The sequence below is a fragment of the Natator depressus genome, chromosome 8, assembly GCF_965152275.1.
Source record: "Natator depressus isolate rNatDep1 chromosome 8, rNatDep2.hap1, whole genome shotgun sequence".
NCBI classification, from domain to species: Eukaryota; Metazoa; Chordata; order Testudines; family Cheloniidae; genus Natator; species Natator depressus.
Window position 1 is genome coordinate 15,656,638 of NC_134241.1, and position 16,400 is coordinate 15,673,037.

General features: G+C 41.9%; 1 protein-coding gene across 3 annotated transcripts in view; it reads right to left on the bottom strand.

Annotated features, from left to right (window-relative positions):
• The window catches only part of AFF4 (ALF transcription elongation factor 4), a 75,133-nt gene that overhangs the window by 13,664 nt on the left and 45,069 nt on the right, over window positions 1-16,400 (bottom strand). For 2 of the 3 annotated variants that reach the window (XM_074960502.1, XM_074960501.1), the window contains 7 exons: window positions 10,928-10,948; window positions 10,150-10,204; window positions 8,860-8,897; window positions 8,304-8,466; window positions 6,741-7,655; window positions 4,040-4,128; window positions 1,919-2,156 (listed from right to left, as the gene is read on the bottom strand). In XM_074960502.1, coding sequence (XP_074816603.1) covers window positions 1,919-2,156; window positions 4,040-4,128; window positions 6,741-7,655; window positions 8,304-8,466; window positions 8,860-8,897; window positions 10,150-10,204; window positions 10,928-10,948 — 1,519 coding nt within the window. The remainder of the gene's footprint in view (window positions 1-1,918; window positions 2,157-4,039; window positions 4,129-6,740; window positions 7,656-8,303; window positions 8,467-8,859; window positions 8,898-10,149; window positions 10,205-10,927; window positions 10,949-16,400) is intronic. The other variant, XM_074960503.1, reaches the window with a different exon arrangement.

The following is a 16,400-nucleotide window of genomic DNA, read 5'->3' on the forward strand; positions in this document are numbered from 1 at the left end:
GAATGCCCCTCCTCAATTTAGTAATGGCTAACATTCATGTTTTTACTATCCTTCTAGAAGAGGTGCTGCATGTATTTTCTGCTTTTCTATTCCTTTTAGAAGAATCAACTCTGTAGCATGATTTTTGCTTTAATATTTCGGAAGTGGAGTGATCATTCTATTTTTCAAGCATTCAAAATGTGCAAGAAGCCTTCACAAAGAGACATGGCTCCTGCCCCCCAAAATCATACAACTTCAGCTCAACATGACATAGTAAGTGAGAGAGAAGGTGGGTGGAGTAATCTTTTATTTGACCAACTTCTGTTGGTAAAAGACAAACTTTCAAGTGCTTCAAAAAAAACCAGCAATATATAATCTCCCTTCACCCACCACCAAAATGCAGCCACTTCAGAACAGAAATACAGCCAGCTGCAGCAAACATTCAGTGGCACATAAAAGACTATACTAATTTAAGACAGGAATTAAAACCAAATTAAACTATAAGGAGATAGTAATTACCAAATTAAAAAAAAAATGGTCAGACTTGACTCAGTGTTAATGCAGAGAAAAAAAGATGCCAGTAAATCAACAATATAATCCCCTATAGGCTCCTTGGAAGTCTCCCATGCAGGAAATGACTAGACCAACCCTGCCTGCCTTACAAAATCTGATGAAGTCAGCATCTGAGGTGGATGTCTGAGCTCCTAGTTTAGATATTTCACTCGTTTGCTATTCTTGACCACCAAGTTACATTTTTCTCAGTTCCTGTCTGTTGTTTCAATCTGCACACTTGGCTGTTATGATTAGTTTCTCTGACTTTGCTTCAAACATTACTGAGGTTAGCAATTTAGAAGATTTGCCAAGTACTGCAACATACCAATTACACCCCTAATGCCTCATTAGGCTTTGAGCTTCTGTTTGCTGCAGAGGCCTCAAGACAAGATGGCACCAATACGCTACACTGCAATCCAGACCCTGTGAATTATAGTCACATTTTGCCTTTGACATATTACGTTCTTGCCAACTGATAGTACAGCAGTCAGTGAGAACTGCTTATCATACAGCTAGGTTTAATACCACCATGTTTTATCAGACATCCTCAGATGTTATGCACCACGCAATAGTATCCATTTATATAGGTGAGAGCAGGCAGAATCCCTAATTCCCTCTCCACACATACATACACAGAAACACAGTGTAATGCCACAAGAACTCATTTTTTGCACAAGAATCTGCAATTTCGCAAACCTGAACTTCCTCCCAAGCTATTAGTTTCTAGAGATTTTTCTTTGCAAAATCTCCTGTCCCACTCCATCTTCTCCCCAATTCAAACATAAACCTCTTTATTCTCCTGATGGCAGCTAATCAGATCACCTGGCTTCCACACCAGATGAAGTCAGCAGACTAGCTCTGTAGCCCTGTGAAGAGTCCTTCCCTGAAACACACCCTTGGGGGGCAGGGAGAGGAGGATTGAACTGTCTTTTCCTTTATTGTCAGGATAGAAGTACAATCTGCTAAAACCAAAATTGGCTCAATTATTTAATTGCATAAAAAATCATATCATATTGTTCCCCTATTTTACTTTTATATAAACAACTCTGAAAAATGTCACTGGAATCAAATTAAATGATTAATAAGCAACCTCTATAGTTAGAAGAACACTAATCACATTTGTAAATTTAAGATTAGTACCAACCTACCCCCAGGATACTATGAATCTAATGAATAGCTTCTGAGTTATTTTCCATTTACTGGCTTCCTTATGACCCAATTACTTGTGCACTACCACAGGGAGTAAACACCTTTAAAAACTAAATTACATTTAAGTTTAAAGTCAAAGCCTGACAAATTATTGCTTGGATTACACATTGACATGCCAGATTGTATGCAGAGAAACAGTGAATATTAGAGGAAAGCATTTACAGAATAAACTCCTTACCTTGACTTCCTTGGCATTGCTAGAAGCCTTCCCTTCTGTCTTTTTTTGTTTGGAAGATGAGTTACTTTTACTGCTGCTGCTACTCTCCTTATTACTGTTGCTGCTTGATTTTAAGGAAGAAGATTGACTGACTGTTCTCTTCCGGGATCCATGATCTTGCTTGGGATCTTTCTGAAGGACAGGGGCCGCAGGAGAAGGGAGCAGGTCCTTCTCTTTACCTGCACTTTGCTTTGAAGACCTGCACAAAGTGAATAAGTACAGCTTATTTTCAGATACAGTGACAAGAATTATTTTTACCTAACATGACTGTATATGGGAATATTTATTTTTCACCTAATTTTTAATAACTGGCTTTTGGGCGAACCAGATTGAGCTTGTTTTTACCATCTGATCTTGTTCTGACTTGGAAAGGCAGCAGATTCTAGCCAGAAAACCACTTTTGTTTAACAAAACAAAACCCAAACATTTACAACCTGAACAGTTAATGCCAATGTTTGTGCCAACCTGTCTATAGCACTGTTATGGTGGAGACTTTGTTCTGAATGTCTAGACTAAGATGGTATAGGCATGTATTCTATTTGCCCAATCACAAGGTAAAGCTACCCTTAATTCAGTCATCCAGTACATATGTATCACCTCCCCGCCTTGACTGTTTAAGGACTATTGTTGGCAATCAATGGCAAGCCTCATGCTTGCTAGCCCATCTTCCAGTTGGGAGGATCAGGCATTTGGACAGCTATTTGCACATTAATTGCTCAAAGAAAAATTAAACACTTTTCATACTATTAATACAAAGAACATTTGGTTCTTTGCTGACAGAAGACAAATATCAGAGTAAGAATAAATTTAACAGTCCCAGCAGAGGAATCTGCAAATCAGTTTTACAGAGGCTCTGAAAAATCTTAATATTCGCAACAGAACACAATGAAATTGTGGTATGCAATATTATTGTACCATGTTGGTTCCAGAATATCAGAGACACATGGTGGGTGAGGTAATATTTTCTAATGGTCCAATCAAAGATATTACCTGACCTACCTTGTCTCTCTGTTACACTGTGGTAATTCAGAGTGGCCAAACAGGTTTCTTCAGATTATTCATTATAGTGGAATATGTGATCCAGTGCATAGTTATATATTTTTATTGTGTAATCTGAAGTAGCACATATTTTTAAGAAGGAGTTGGAAAGAAAATCCACAAAAATGAACTTGCCACTGATTAAAAGTACACTAAGAACCTTGCTAATTTGCACTTTGACTCATTGCAAAATTAACTGTATGTGTTAATAAGATTGGAAGGCTTGTATTTTGCCAATTGTAGATTAGAACTAATCTATGGTAATCACAAATATAAATGCGGCCAATTTTTTTTTTCTTTAACAAATCTTTTTTTTCTTTCTTTCTTTTTTTTTTTTTTTTTACAAATGATCCAGTAGTTGAAGCATGGGAGAAGAAGAAGTCAAGAGACCTGAGTTCTAATCTTGACGAATCACTGGCTTTCTCCGTAATTTGGAAAAAAAAAAATTAAATCTTCTTGGTGCTGCAGTTTCCACATCTGCTGAATGGAGAATTAATCGCCCATTTTGCAAGGGGTGGATTAATTTGTGAGTGTGGTTAGGTGAAGTGCAGATTTGCCAAGTCTTACATATGTTAGTGTTATGCGGCTCACCTATTTTTAAACACTGCCCTGTGTTAAGGTAAAAATTAGGGAAAATTAGTCCCAGCAGGAAATAAACCCAGCCTGTTCCAACTCCTTATCCAAGGTAAATGCCCTTTGAACAAACTATTTTGTAATAATGAACTAAAGTTGTTAAATAATCCAACTGTTCTTTGTTAGGAGTGAACAGTGTCCCAGTGTGCCTGGTTCTGGGAAATACCAGCATGCCGATTAGTTACTGTGAAAACCCCGAAGTCAAGGTAAAAGGGCAGAGTCTGAAGAGTGCCTGCACATGAAAGCTTACCCAGTGAGATGCAAACTGATTTTTTCCTTTGTAAATGGTGGCAAGCAGATACTTAGGGGGAGATTTTTAAGTACATATAGGGTGTTGCGTGCCAATCTTCCCCTTAATGTATGCCAAGCCTTATAGACTTAAAACACAGCCAGTTTTCCCCCTGCACTTACTCTCTATTGCTGGAGGCCTTGTGACCTGATGAAGACTTTTCTTCCAGTTTAGTTTTCTTGCCTTCACCGGCTCTGTTTTCGTCATCATTCTGAATAAAAGCAAGCACAAGAGAGCTATCAGGACAAAGTTTGATATTTACAGGTTAACCGTCCCTCATAATGTTTTATATTTGTTAAGACAATTTAGCAAACCTTTTACAACATATGGAACAGTAGCACTACAGCAGATCTGAAAATCATTTCCTACGGGATGGAGCCCATGCCTTAAGATAGTTGACCACAATGGAATTACTTGTCCCAAACAGAAGACAGTAGTGTGTAGTGAATGGCAAATGATCTACCAGTAGAACCAGGAGTGAAATGTGGCTGCTGAAATTACTGAACTACTTAAAATATAACAAAAAAAATCTGGCTGAAATAAACTAGGTTAAGACAATCTACACCTCATTATTCTGATATATGAAGGTCTCCCAATAAGAGTACGAAATTAATTTGGTTTTTAGTCAGACTACAGGGGATTAAAAAAAGCACTTTTTAAAAAAGCTTCATTAAACATTTGTCAATATTACTTTTGATAACAGAGTTGATGCTTCATAAAATAGTGGACTGTAAAATCAAAAGGTTTTGAAAGTGAATTTCTAAACTACCTACACACTTTCATTAATCTTCAAATCTATCATAAGCAGCAGAAGCAGAAAAACAAGCATAAAATAATTCTAATGAGCAACTAAGCTCAAGAATAGGGTCCAATTAATAAATCTTACTGTAATGCAATCCAGTAATAGAATGCTCTTTGGCTACGGAACAGCTATAACCCAGCACCCAAAGATCAACAAAACATGTAAGCAACTGACATTCATCAGCTGTTGGATTTCTGAAGTGATTGTTGCAGAATTTCTCACAGCCTGCCTCAGTATTTTGGGGTAGGCCTGAAAAATAGTTTGCCTCTACCACTTGCCTCAGAAACATACTCATGTCCACCATGACTGCACCACTAGGCATAGGGATGGTCTCAGGACTTGGAGGTAATTAGTGAGATTTGGGATACAGCCCAAGTTTAATTGGTCCCACCAAAGCCTTCTGTTCCTAATGTAGGAGCACAGCTCTTTATGCTGGTTTCTGTCCATAACAGCCACCTTTTTTGTTATATTGTTTTGCAAGGAACAACTGGCCAAATAAGAGGGGGGCCATTAGGTTTGAAGCTACTAGAGACTGAGTGCATTCAAGTGAGTGCTAGAACTTGTATAGTAGTGCTATAAAAACACCAAAGAACAACATCCTTGTAAAGTAGGTATTATCCCCATTTTTCAGATAAGAACCCTTTCCACCTTAGTTTCATTGCTTGACGCAGGGCAAAGAGGTAATTTGAGCTGGAATAAGAATGGAGGAATTCATTTGTTTTCAGTCTCATGTAAAGTTCACCAGACCATACTGCTTCTCACTCCAGGAGTGGCTGGAGATCACTTCTTGGTTGCTCAGCAGGGAAGCTGGCACAGTCGAAGGCAACTGTTTGGAAGGGAGCTTGCAGCAGCCTTTATGCCACCAGTGCCCCTTTATATTGTGACGAATTGGGAGATATCTACATTATTCTTACATTATGTTTGACTTTGTTTCCTTATTCTATTTCTACTGCTGCCCACTTGAAGTCAAAGACCTGAGTCAGACCAGAGATAAGACAGAAAACTGCACGTACATGCCTTCAGAGCAGTTAAGAGAATAATGGGGCTATTGTTGGTATATGCTAAATATCAAGAGGCCGTGAATTGTTAAAAGATGCCCCTGGCAGAAAGGGAGTGTAAGTGGTCAGCATGTCCTGAGGCTGACACACACCTGGAAGAGAGGTAGGAGCAGGCACATTCCCTAAACAGGGCCTAGGCCAGGAGCAGTTAAGAATATGTCTACACTGTAAATGGGAGTGAGCTTCCCAGCCTGGGCAGAAAGACTTGTGCTAGCTCAACTCGAACTAGCATGCTAAAAATAGAAGCGTGGATGTTATGGCTCCGGACAGGAGTGGTGGAAGTGCCCCAAAAGTGGGTGGGGTGGGGGTAGGGGGAGAGAGGAGGCAAAGACGCCCTCTGGGATTCTGAGAGGAGGGAGGGTAACAGAGCCAAGGCTCCAACCTGAGCCTGAACGTCTACACCACAATTAAACAGCCCCATAGCTTGATCCCTGTGAGCCTGAATCAGCTGGCAAAGGCCAGCTGCTGTGTTTAATTGCAGTTTAGACATACCCTTATGGCTCCAAATCAGGGCTTCTCAGTCCCCAAGGCCATGGATGATTTCACAGAATTGCAGGAATCACAAATGGATGAAAACCCAATAAATCATTCAGTCCACTCTCCTACCAAGGATCCCTGCATTTTCCTAATAATTGAAAACATTACCAGGCAAAGGTCAGCATAATAGAGTTTTTGGCAATCTGATGATTGAAACATTAGTGCCAGTGCTGGTGTCAATAAGAAAAGGCTATTTACCCAACAATTCCACAAGAGTCTGAATTTCCCAGCATAAATTTCATCGTGAGCAATGAGAGTTACAATGCCAACCAGCTCTCACACAAACTCCAATTCTCCCCCACCCACCCTGAAAGTCCCAGGAACCCAGAAGCCAGACAGATTCCCTTGCCACTGAGCTATCCATCTCACCTCAGTAGTAAGCCATCAAGAGATGGAGACTAGATAAGTTTTCAATTGATCACTTACCTTATGCTTCCTTTTGCCCTTGGTGGAATTTTTGTCTGAGGCTGGTTTTTGGGATTCTCTTGTATGCTTCTCTGGTACATTTTTCTTCTCCACTTTGGGTGGGTCTGTGTCCTTGTAAGGCTTCCCTGGTATTCTTGATAAGAGGCTCAGGTCGATCTTCACAATAAGTGGGTATCGTTCATCTGGATCACTGAGTGGTGAAAGAAGTTCCTTCTCTTCCATAGGAGAGAACATTCTTTGCCGAAAAAAGCTGTCATCCTCCTCCATGGAAGATTTAACAGGAGTCCTATTGCTCTCAGAGTATTTGGGAGTTTGTGATGAAGGAGGCAGGCTCTCGTTTTCATCAGAATCAGAGGATGAGGTATCTGTTTCTATGAATTCCCTGGATTTCTGGGAAGGTTTGCTTGAAGCCTTATATTTCTTTTTCTCTGCTGTAGGCCGAGGAGAAGATTTGGGCTCTTTCTTTATGTTGGGTTTTCTAGAGCCCTTTGTGGCTGCCTTATGCCTGTTTGAGGGCATATTTGTTACCATGTCTACTGGGGTTTCGCTTTCTATTTTAAGCCCTCCTCTGGGCTCTTCAATAGCTGCCTTGTCTGCCTTCTTGGGCTGCTTTTTACCAACAGTCCTCCTCTGTATTGTGCTATCACTCTGTGCAGGTGACTTCTGCCTGCCACGACTGCTCTCCGATCCTTTTTGGGTGGTTTTGGAATCTCGCACAGGAGTGGAGGAAATAGATTCCTTAGACACACTTTGATCCGTATACCCATTCCCAGAGCTCTGATCTCGGCCATCTTTTTTGTAGCCTTGTGAAGATGGGATATTACTTTCCACAGAAGAAGCTGGTGACACTTTATGCGGATTCACTTTGTTCAACCAGTTGTCTAGCTGCCATTTGTTTGTTGGTGGCGGCTCAGGCTAAAAAAGAGAGAGGAGTATTAAACACTAAATATTTTCTTGCCCCATTTCACTCCAAGGGCTTCAATATTGTGCTGTACACCAAGGTAACAGCTATGCAGAAAGCAGATGGTGCTAATGAACAAAGTATGATGTGTTGGAATACAGTGTGGAAGCCACAGATCTTATGCCTTCACAGAGCCTTGACAAATAATTGCTGGCAGAGGATGAGAGGCGCCACAGCGGATGCTGTTGGCCCAAGCACAGCATCATGGTGTGACCCAAAACGTTGAGCCATATCACAGTTACATCAATGACTAAATGGAAGTTAGTGCATACCATGCTTTAAGCTACTTTTTTCATTGTTGTAGTATTACTGTATAAGTATAAGTATTACTGTATGTCTGACTCCCAAGCTTTCAGAGCCAAGTGGCATGAAGTACATGTCAAAGCCAAGTGCTAAATGTGTTTGTTTTTTTAAACAGTTCATTTAACGTATCTGATAAACTGCTGCTGAAAATCATTCAAAAAGGTTTGTCAATTTTACGCTTTATTTAGCATCTTCTCAAACTATCGCTCTGTTCTTAACAGTCAAGATTGATGCGAAGATCATGGTACTCAGGGATTATTGTAGATGGATTATAACTCAAACCAGATATCAAAGCCTACCTCTGGAGATGCACTCTGGGATGGCTCATTAGCCTCACTGTCACTGGAACTACTTTCACTTTCAGAGTCAGATCCAGAACTGCTTTCAGATCCACTATGGCTGCTTGAGTCATCCCTGGAATTATCTGCTCCTTCACTATTATGCTGTGAAGGTTCAGAATTACTGGGGAAAGACAAAAAAGTAAAATAATCAAGACTATGTAATACACGCAAGTTTCACATAATTCTTTTTTGCAACAGAAAAATTAAGGTTTTGACTTCTTAATTATCTAACAGAAAATTCTACATAATTCAGTACAGCAAATAGACTGGAAAATTACTTATATAAACAATTATGGTTTTATTCTTCAAGCTGTTAAGTATCTACATGTTGGAGGAGAAAAGCTGTTTAACCAATTATCAAGTTCTAATCACTTCTTGGGTTAGCACAAGCCAGATGTCTACAGTGTCAGACATGGATTTTTAGAGCAGTCAGATCAAATTAGGAAAACTCATCTGCTCAAGTGTCGTTACTTCATTTGCTGTGAACTGCTAAAAATCAGCTATAAATGCTTACCTTCCAGGTGTACTCCTTGGCACTATCTTATCAGAATCCTGTAATTAAAAATAATAATAAAACCAGGGTGAGGAAGAAGCTTCTATAAATTACATTATGTATTGTGTACTGCATGGAGACAAAAACAAAAATAGAGCTCTAATGCTCCTTCCTCATCACCAACACCACACACACTTAGCATATATAGCACCTCTCATCTGAACACACTGGAGTAGTTTACAAAATTGCATATTATCCTCAGAGAGGGAAACAGACAGATTAAATTATTTGGCCAAGTTCACACAGCAAACAAGTAGCAAAGTCAAAGAACTATTATCTCCCCAGAGTCCTATACAGCCTACTATGGTTTTAAGAGTTCCAATTCCTCCCTACTCATTGCCCTGTGTCATTCATCTTTGTGTGTGAAGACTGGTCACAACTTGGGTCTATCAGGGTTATTCCTCAATAGCCCAAAGTGGTTGATGTTAAGCAACGAAAGGCCCTATTCCCATGCTCCCAGCGATTGTGCAAAATCCCTCATCAGCATTATCCTGATTTTTAAAAAAAAAAAAAAAAAAAAAAAAATCAAGACTGGGATTGGAAACTAAAACAGAAAATGACCCTGGGATACTAAATGGCAGTGCAGACAACCACGCCATCTAGGTTCCTGAAAGGGCTATTTTTAAAATTATATAAGATCAGTGCCAAAGATAGGACAATTTGTATTACAGAGAGTTAATATCTACTAAGGGAGAATCCAGTTTCCCAACTAAAGTGAAGATGCTACTGTAGAAGTAGTAACAGAAAAAGGAAATTTGGTGGGAGTGTTCACATACATTAGACAACCAATCCCAATCCTGAAGTTACTGGTGTGTGGAAAAATTTATGCCACGTATTATTCTGAAGAGGTGCTATGTCCTTAAATGGCAGGCCACCACATGTGAGGGGAAAAAAATCAATCCTGAAAATGTCTCCTTGTCACTAAGAGTTTATACTTCTTGAGTACATTCTGTTCCATTTTATGTTGAGGAAAAGGCAATATGAAATTGCTACACAGTGAGATTTGGAAGTCTAAAGGCAAAACTGGAAGCAAGGACTCAAACAAACAGTGATTATATATTCCAAAAAATAGTTCTACTGTACTGCTACACAGTTACTTTGAAAAATCTTGCTTTTTAATTAATGCTTACTGACAAGTGTTCAATTTACAACCAGCCAAGCACTGCAGGTCTTTAAAATAGAAACTTAGTATTGAACACTTCAGTTGTGTCTGCTGAACTTTTCTAAAACTTTAATACTTATGGTACTTACCTGTTCACCATCACTGTCTTCACTGCTGCTGAGTTTTAAGTCATCTTTCAACATACTGAATGAAAGAAAGGAAAAAATTTTTCATATACTCTAGAAATTAATTCCAAAGTGGTGTTAGGTTATAAACTGATCTAAAATGTTACTAGGAATTTTCCTTTGTTTACAGAGTTCATTGCGTGTGGGAGCACACAGAACTCAATACTAAAATGTTCAATGCTTAAGTATAAGAATCCTTTATACAAAAATATTGTGTGTCACATTTTAGTGTGAAAGGAGAAGTGACCACTTATATGATTACCTTCTTGCATGCAAATGATTAAGAGTATTGTTTAAACAGAATTAAGGAGGCTAGAGAGTGACACTTAGAATTCTGTCATTTTATTTCACTGCTGTCACAAAAGCTATGTTTCAATATACATATTTAAATCTATTTCACAATCCTAGCATAATGTCTGAATACTGAAAAGACACACATTCATTAGGTTTCAGAGTAGCAGCCGTGTTAGTCTGTATTCGCAAAAAGAACAGGAGTATTTGTGGCACCTTAGAGACTAACAAATTTGAGCATAAGCTTTCGTGAGCTATAGCCTACTTCATCAGATGCATCCGATGAAGTGAGCTGTAGCTCACGAAAGCTTATGCTCAAATAAATTTGTTAGTCTCTAAGGTGCCACAAGTACTCCTTTTCTTTTTGAGAATACATTCATTAGGGTTTTTATCATCTTTTGTTTTATTTTTGCTATTAAAAGCTTTAGTGTATATAAAAACAGTATCTTACTCTGTTTGGTTTGATTCACATCTGGAGGAAGAAAATGAGAAAGTTAAAAAATAAGTTTCCCATGCAGGTACTTTCGCAGTATGGCTGTTTTAATGAAATTCCTAACATCTTGGGTCTAATCCCCAATATATCTTTTCCCCCAAAAAAGGTCATTTAACGTTTGTCTCCCTAAAAGAACAAGTTTACTGACTACACAAAGTGCAATCTTGCCCTATCATTTTATTTAAGGCAGTATAAATTCATTGCAATAAACTCTCAAGCTCTCACCCACACCTGAATCTAATGGGGGTTTCCAGCAATTGTCCACAGATCTCCTCAGAGTCCCCAGTTGCAGAAATTGCTCCAATTCCCCCCACAGGTGATTTTTGCACCCACCAAAAATACCAGCCCCAACCATAAGTATAGCATTGTTGAAATATTACTATGACAAAAGAGCAAAGGAAAAATTAAGGATGTAATCCTTCTGTTATTATCTCTTACACTTAATGCGGGTAAGCATCTTTTTTAAAAGCGACTGTGTAAAGAGGCTGTGTTCGAAGTCATATCTAGTCACAGAGACAACAGTAGGTTTTTCAGAGGGGTAGAGAGTTACTGCTTTTCTACTCCTGTTAGCACTGTGAAGCCTGGACAGGCAGGGGAGAAAGAACCGGGTTCTATTTCTGCTTACACAGTAAAAACTGCTAATTGAAGACTTTGGAACTGAACTGGTATAACTGAGGGCAAAATTTGTTTTGCAGAATGTTATTTATTGGAGAGAATGCATAAGCAACAAGCCCAGGTCAACTCTAAGAGCTCAGCTTTGCAGGACTGGTAGATAAAGGCATATTTGTAAACTGATCAAATTTGACATGGTTGTCACAGTAATAGAATCCTACAGAACCCCACAATTTTTAAAAAAAACCTAACATTTCTGGACATAAACACACTTTAATTACATATACTACTCCTGGAGGAATTCTGCGCCACTGCGCAATGCAGAATTTTGCAGAAAGTAACGTTGTGCATGCAGAATTTCCTTTGCCCCACAGAAATGGGCTGCAGTGCTGCTAGCTGCCACTAGGGGCTGCTGGACCCGGCAGAGCCCAGCCCACACACAGAAGACACTGCTGGGGAGTTGGAAGCTAGAGGGTTCCTGGCAGCTGCAGTTCCCAGCTAGCCCTGAGGGAAGGAGAGGGCAGCGTGCAGGAAACTCTGTGGAAACCTGGGACCGAGCATCAGGCTGTTTTTCCCCTCTGGATCCCTAGGCTGCGGGGGGAGTGGGGGTGCGTAAAAGAGGGCGTGCAGCTATCTAGGCTGGGGGGCTCCATGGCTGGGCTCTGGGGAGGAGAGGTTGTAGGTATCTGGGCAAGGGGTGCCCTGTGGCTGGGCTCTGGGGGAACAGGGGATTCATATGTATTGGCTGGGGGGCCCCTGTGGCTTGGTTCAGAGAGGAAGGGGTCAGAGAAACAGGAACTGGGTTGTCATAGGGGTTTCTTTAACTCTACTCCTGGGGGAGGGAGAGAGAGAGAGAGAGTGTATTGTTCCAGGCATACTTGCTGACAGGGTATTTTGAAATAAATTACCAAAATAAATGAAACTGGAGTGATTATGTAGTGTTATTTTGACAAATATAATTCAGAATTTTGAAAAATTTTAAAATATTGTGCACAGAATTTTTAATTCTTTGGCACAGAATGCCCCCAAGTGTAATATACAGACAGTCAGTTAACTTACTTTGGTGTACATATATGCGTTTTCTAGGAACAATTAACCTTTGAGCACCAGGTGTCAAATTTTCACCCAACTTACTCATTATAAAGAATAAAGTCACCAAAAATTTATGAAGAAAAAAACCACTAATCAAGAAGCTTCTAGTTTACACCGATTTTTTTTTTAATGGTTGTGTAGCAGACAGATGAAGTGTAATGTTCGGTATATATGTAGGGTGATGTAGTTTACCACATTTGTATCAACATATGTATGATAACTGTTTGGTATTCAAGCAGAAGAAAGGGCCCCAAATTTAAGCTTCTTTAAGCATATTCCACACTGTATCCTCTGACTACAGAACATCAGAGCTCCCCAAATCATTTTTGTAACTGTTGGCAGCTGAAAGTAGATCATAACTTTACAACCCAGGTAACTGGATTTCTCTGTAACCATGAACATTTATTTTAAAAGATCCCTCTACCCTACCTGCCCTCCTCATTCTTTTCGAAGTACTGAAACATAAAGCAATCCCAAGAATAGAAATATTATATAAGTATCCTGCTAGCATACAACAACAAAAAAGGAAAGTGGGAAAAAGCAACGTTCACACATGTGCCCTTGTGAAGCAGCAGTTAGTCTCAAATTTTATGTCTACCATCTTGGAAAGTGTCCTTTTCACATGGGCTTGGTAGCCATTTTCTCGTAATCAACAAGAATTAAGATTCTACATAAGAAAAGACAGTTACCTTTTCTATAACTGGTGCTCTTCGAGATGTGTTGCTCATGTCCATTCCATAGTAGGTGTGTGTGCTCGCCACATGCACCGGTACTTGAAGTTTTTCCCTTGCCGTTCCCCTACGGATACCAGCTCTGGCACTCTCTGGAGTGGTGCCCACAAAGCACAGTATAAGGGGCACCACCGGCTCCCCCACCCTCAGTTCCTTCTTGTCAGAAACTCCAACAGTGGGGAAGGAGGGCAGGTTGTGAAATGGACATGAGCAACACATCTCAAAGAACACCAGTTACGGAAAAGGTAATGGGTCTTCTCTTCTTCGAGTGCTTGCTCATGTCCATTCCATATTAGGTGACTCCAAAGCAGTACCATCAGAGGCGGGTAGGAGTTCACGGACGTGTAGATTGCAACACAGCTCTGCCGAACCCAGTGTCGTCCCTGGCCTGCTCCATGATGGCATAATGAGCTGTGAACGTGTGAACAGAGGACCACACTGCAGCTCTACAGAGGTCTTGGATAGGGATGTGCATCAGGAAAGCCACCAAAAATGCCTGCACTCTCGTCAAGCGGGCTCTAACAATCGGTGGCGGAACCCCCCCAAGGTCGTAACAGGTCCTTATGCACAAGGTGATCTAATTGGAAATCCTCTGCAAGGACACCGGAAGGCCTTTCATACTGTCTGCCATAGTGATGAAGAGCTGAGTTGATTTATGGAAAGGCTTGACACGTTCTAAGTAAAAAGCCAAGGCCCTTTGGACGTCCAGCATGTGAAGACACTTCTCTTCACTGGTCCTTTGTGGTTTGGGACAGAACACCAGGAGGATGTCGTCCTGGTTCATATGGAAGGTTTATACCACCTTCAGCAGGAAGGCCGGGTAGGGCCACAACTGAACCTTGTCTTTGTAGAAGACCTCAGAACCACCACACATGGTCAAGGCTTTAATTTCAGAGACCTGTCTCGCGGACGTCACCACCACCAGGAACACGACCTTCCATGACAGGTGGGAAAAGGAGCAAGAACCCAGCAGATCAAAGGGTAGGCCGGTGAGCCTAGAGAGGACCAAGTTAAGATCCGACTGCGGGACAGGAGCCCATACCTGAGGGAAGAGTCTCTCGAGCGCTCTCGAGAATCTGACCATGTCATGGGAAAACACTGTCTGTCCTTGAATCGGCGGGTGAAAAGCAGAGATGGCCGCAAGATGCACTCTAATGGAAGAGTGCACCAGGCCCTGGTTCCTCAAATGGAGCAAGTAGTCCAGGACAGCCTGTATGGAGGAACGCGAGGGAGGGATGCCCAGCGGGAAAACCTCATGCACTTGGCAAGTCAGTCAGTCTAGTTGAGAGCTTCCTACTTTCCAGGAGGACCTGTTGGACTCCTTCCAAACAGGTCCGCTCCTCCAGGTTCAGCCACACAGCATCCACGCCGAGAGATGGACAGACTCAAGGTTGGGGGTGTGGGAGCCAACCATGATCCTGTGACAGCAGGTCCAGTTGGTTGGGCAGGGGCCAGGGAGGGCATGCTGTCAGGCTCATAAGCGTTCCGAACCAATGCTGGCAAGTCCACGCCACAGCAATCACAACAACTTGCGCGTTGTCTCTTGATCTTTGCCAGGACCTTGCTGATGAGTGGAATCGGAGGGTATGTGTACAACAGGCTCCCTGACCACAACAGGAGAAAGGCAGAGAGGGAGCCTTTGCTCAGACCTTGCCAAGAACAAAACTGGTGGCACTTCCTGTTCTGTCTAGTTGCGAACAGGTCCACTTGGAGAGTTTCCCACCTTTGGAAGATCATACAGGCTACACCTCTAGATGGAGTGACCACTCGTGGTGAGAGAAGTCCCTGCTGAGGTGGCCCGCCAGTGTATTCTTGATGCTGGGAAGGTGACAAGCTTCCAGGTGGATCTTGTGGCTGATGCAGAATTCCCATCGATGGAGTGCCTCTTGACAGAGAGCCGACGAGCATGCTCCCCCTTGCCTGTTGATGAAGAACATTGAGGCTGTATTGTCCATCAGGACTCGTACCGCTTTGCCTGACAGGTGGGGCAGGAAGACTCTGTACGCCAGCCGGACTGCTTGGAACTCTGATCTTTCTGTGCAACTTCACCTCCTCTGGGGACCACATCCCGTGCCTGGAGGTCGCCGAGATACACACCCCAGCCGAGGTCCGAGGCATCTGACACCAACTCGATGGAGTAAGAGGGGTTGTCAAATGGAACCCCTTCCAGGACTGTCCTGTGGTCAGTCCACCATCGCAGCGAGGGAAGTATCGCCTGGGGAATCGTAACAATCTTCTCCAGGGGGTCTTGGGACTGGATATAGACTGTCCCCAGCCACTGTTGCAGGGGCCAGGCATAGCGGACCACATAAGTGCACGCTGCCTTGTGGCCCAGCAGGTACAGAGAGACCCTGGCTGTAGTCAGAGGGAACTCGTGATGACGTTCGTCAGCATGTGGAACCCTGTCCCATGGCAGGAATGCCCTGGCGTAGGTCAAGTCGAGGACCGCTCCAATGAAATATCCTCTGCATTGGCACAAACATCAACTTTTTGTCGTTTATCAGAAGGCCCAGAGAGCGGCATGTGGCTTGAAGCACCGTGACATCCCTTTGGACTTGAGACCCAGAACTGCCCTTGAGGAGCAAGTCATCGAGGTACGGATAGATCTGGCGCCTGAAGACAGACACTACCACGGACATGCACTTGGTAAACACGCTCGGTGCTGTCGCCAGGCCAAATGGGAGAACCTCAAATGGTAGTGGTGATAAACCGGAGGAAGTGTCTGTGTCCTTGAAAGATTGCATCCTTCAAGTTGAGGGTGACATACCAGTCTCCCAGATCCAGGGAGGGGATAACAGAAGACCATGTGGAACTTTAGCTTCTTCACCTAATATGGAATGGACATTAGCAAGCACTCGAAGAAGAACTGTTATATCCGTGTTAAAGTGTGGAGAAATGGCTATTTTCATCTTAATGGGCCAAAATCCTTCAAAAACACTTCAGAAATAGTAGTTTGGAAAACACTGGAGAGGATGTTCTAATCCTTTCATAAGAGT